This window comes from Halyomorpha halys, unplaced genomic scaffold (genome assembly GCF_000696795.3).
Source record: "Halyomorpha halys isolate HHAL.00 unplaced genomic scaffold, Hhal_1.1 Scaffold183.1, whole genome shotgun sequence".
Classification (NCBI taxonomy): Eukaryota; Metazoa; Arthropoda; class Insecta; order Hemiptera; family Pentatomidae; genus Halyomorpha; species Halyomorpha halys.
The window spans coordinates 65,138-66,614 of record NW_027114717.1 but is presented as its reverse complement, the minus strand read 5'-3'; the positions used below and the strand labels follow the sequence as shown (position 1 = coordinate 66,614).

At 32.0% G+C, this 1,477-nt stretch overlaps 1 protein-coding gene across 1 annotated transcript in view; it reads right to left on the bottom strand.

Moving 5' to 3' along the window:
• LOC106679189 (alkaline phosphatase) overlaps positions 1–1,477 on the bottom strand; it is a 33,771-nt gene that overhangs the window by 925 nt on the left and 31,369 nt on the right. The window contains exon 8 of the mRNA XM_014418201.3: positions 1,109–1,327. Coding sequence (XP_014273687.1) covers positions 1,109–1,327 — 219 coding nt within the window. The remainder of the gene's footprint in view (positions 1–1,108; positions 1,328–1,477) is intronic.

Here is a 1,477-nt window from a genome sequence, read left to right as displayed (position 1 = left end):
ATTATTATTAATTTTAAATAATCGTACTCATTTGTGTTTTTCATTGACCGCACCCCCAACCATCTTCTCCTCATTCATTATTATTATTGTTTTTTTATACATATTATTTCGGTATACATTTTTAATATTTATTCCATATTTATTGTATATTAATTTTGACATAGTTTGTTGATTTTTTTCTTATGTAAATTTGTTACTTAAGTATCTTCTCATATCTTTATCACTAGTTTATCCATTACCAGTGATGCGGCGAGAGGGATGCGCTGGGATCTTTTTAGCTCTGCTCTACCCCTCACACGTGGGGATAGAGTGGGCTCAGGGATCCTCAGGTCGATTGTGTGAATATTGTATATTAGAATGTAAATGTGACTAGAGACTATATTATTTCATCATTATGTTATTTTATTTATTTATTTTTCATACAGATAGCTTGATTATGTTCATTTTGTTTATTCTTCTGTTTGTATATATTTTAAGAGAGTTTTTATTCATTTATTTAATTTATTTTAGTATGTATGAGATCATTCATCACTATTACCTATTGCCCACAACTGTGTGGCAGATTGTGATATCTATCAATAAATAAAAAGTAGTAGTATTATAAAAATTTTAAAAAATAAAAATTAAAATTAAAAGAAAGTATCCATTACTCTGTTCAAGACACATTGGGTTGAAACCACAATGTGAAAGGGAAAAAGAAAGGAAGGAAAATAAAAAAATCATGAAAAAGAGGGAGAAAAGAAGTAGAAAAAGGGGGGGAGGGAGATAAAAGAACCAAACAAATGAAAAAAGTCTTATGTTATATATTACTAATGTTTATAATTATTATTGCATACCTAGATAGGCTTACTTATGGTAAGATTAAAAATATTGTCTGATTAGACTAAAATAAGTATGCTGTGTGACTAGCAGACGATTTTATTTCTCAACATTGATTGCCTGGCGGCAACCGTAACCAAAATGGAGAAAAATTACAGAGGAATCAAGTAACTGGCGGGTTTTTAAAGGCAAGGATTGGTGGAACTTATGGAACTGCTCGAGGATAAAAATGGATTATATAATGGTTCATATTAAACAATGGCTGTTATCATTAGGCTATAGTTCTTACCTGTTGCATATACGAACACATCACTGCCTCCATGCGAATTCTCCACAAGTGGTACACCAGCCTGAGGCCTGTACTCGAAAGAAGTAGTATCGATCTTTGAAGGATCTTCACGAACGACAGAGCCATTGACAACTGAATATTTGTAATTAGCGATGCCTGCAGTGGCGTAGTTAAGTGACGTGTAAGAAATGTTGTCTACTTCAGATTTGCCAGCCAAACCTAGGAAGAAAAAAAAAGTCATTTAAAAAAATGAAAACTCAATAATTCAAAATACTATCCAAATTATAGTCTCAAAACTTTTATTTCTTTTACACGTCCAACGTTTCGGCCAATTCGGCCATCTTCAGGGACAATCTACTACAAAAAGTT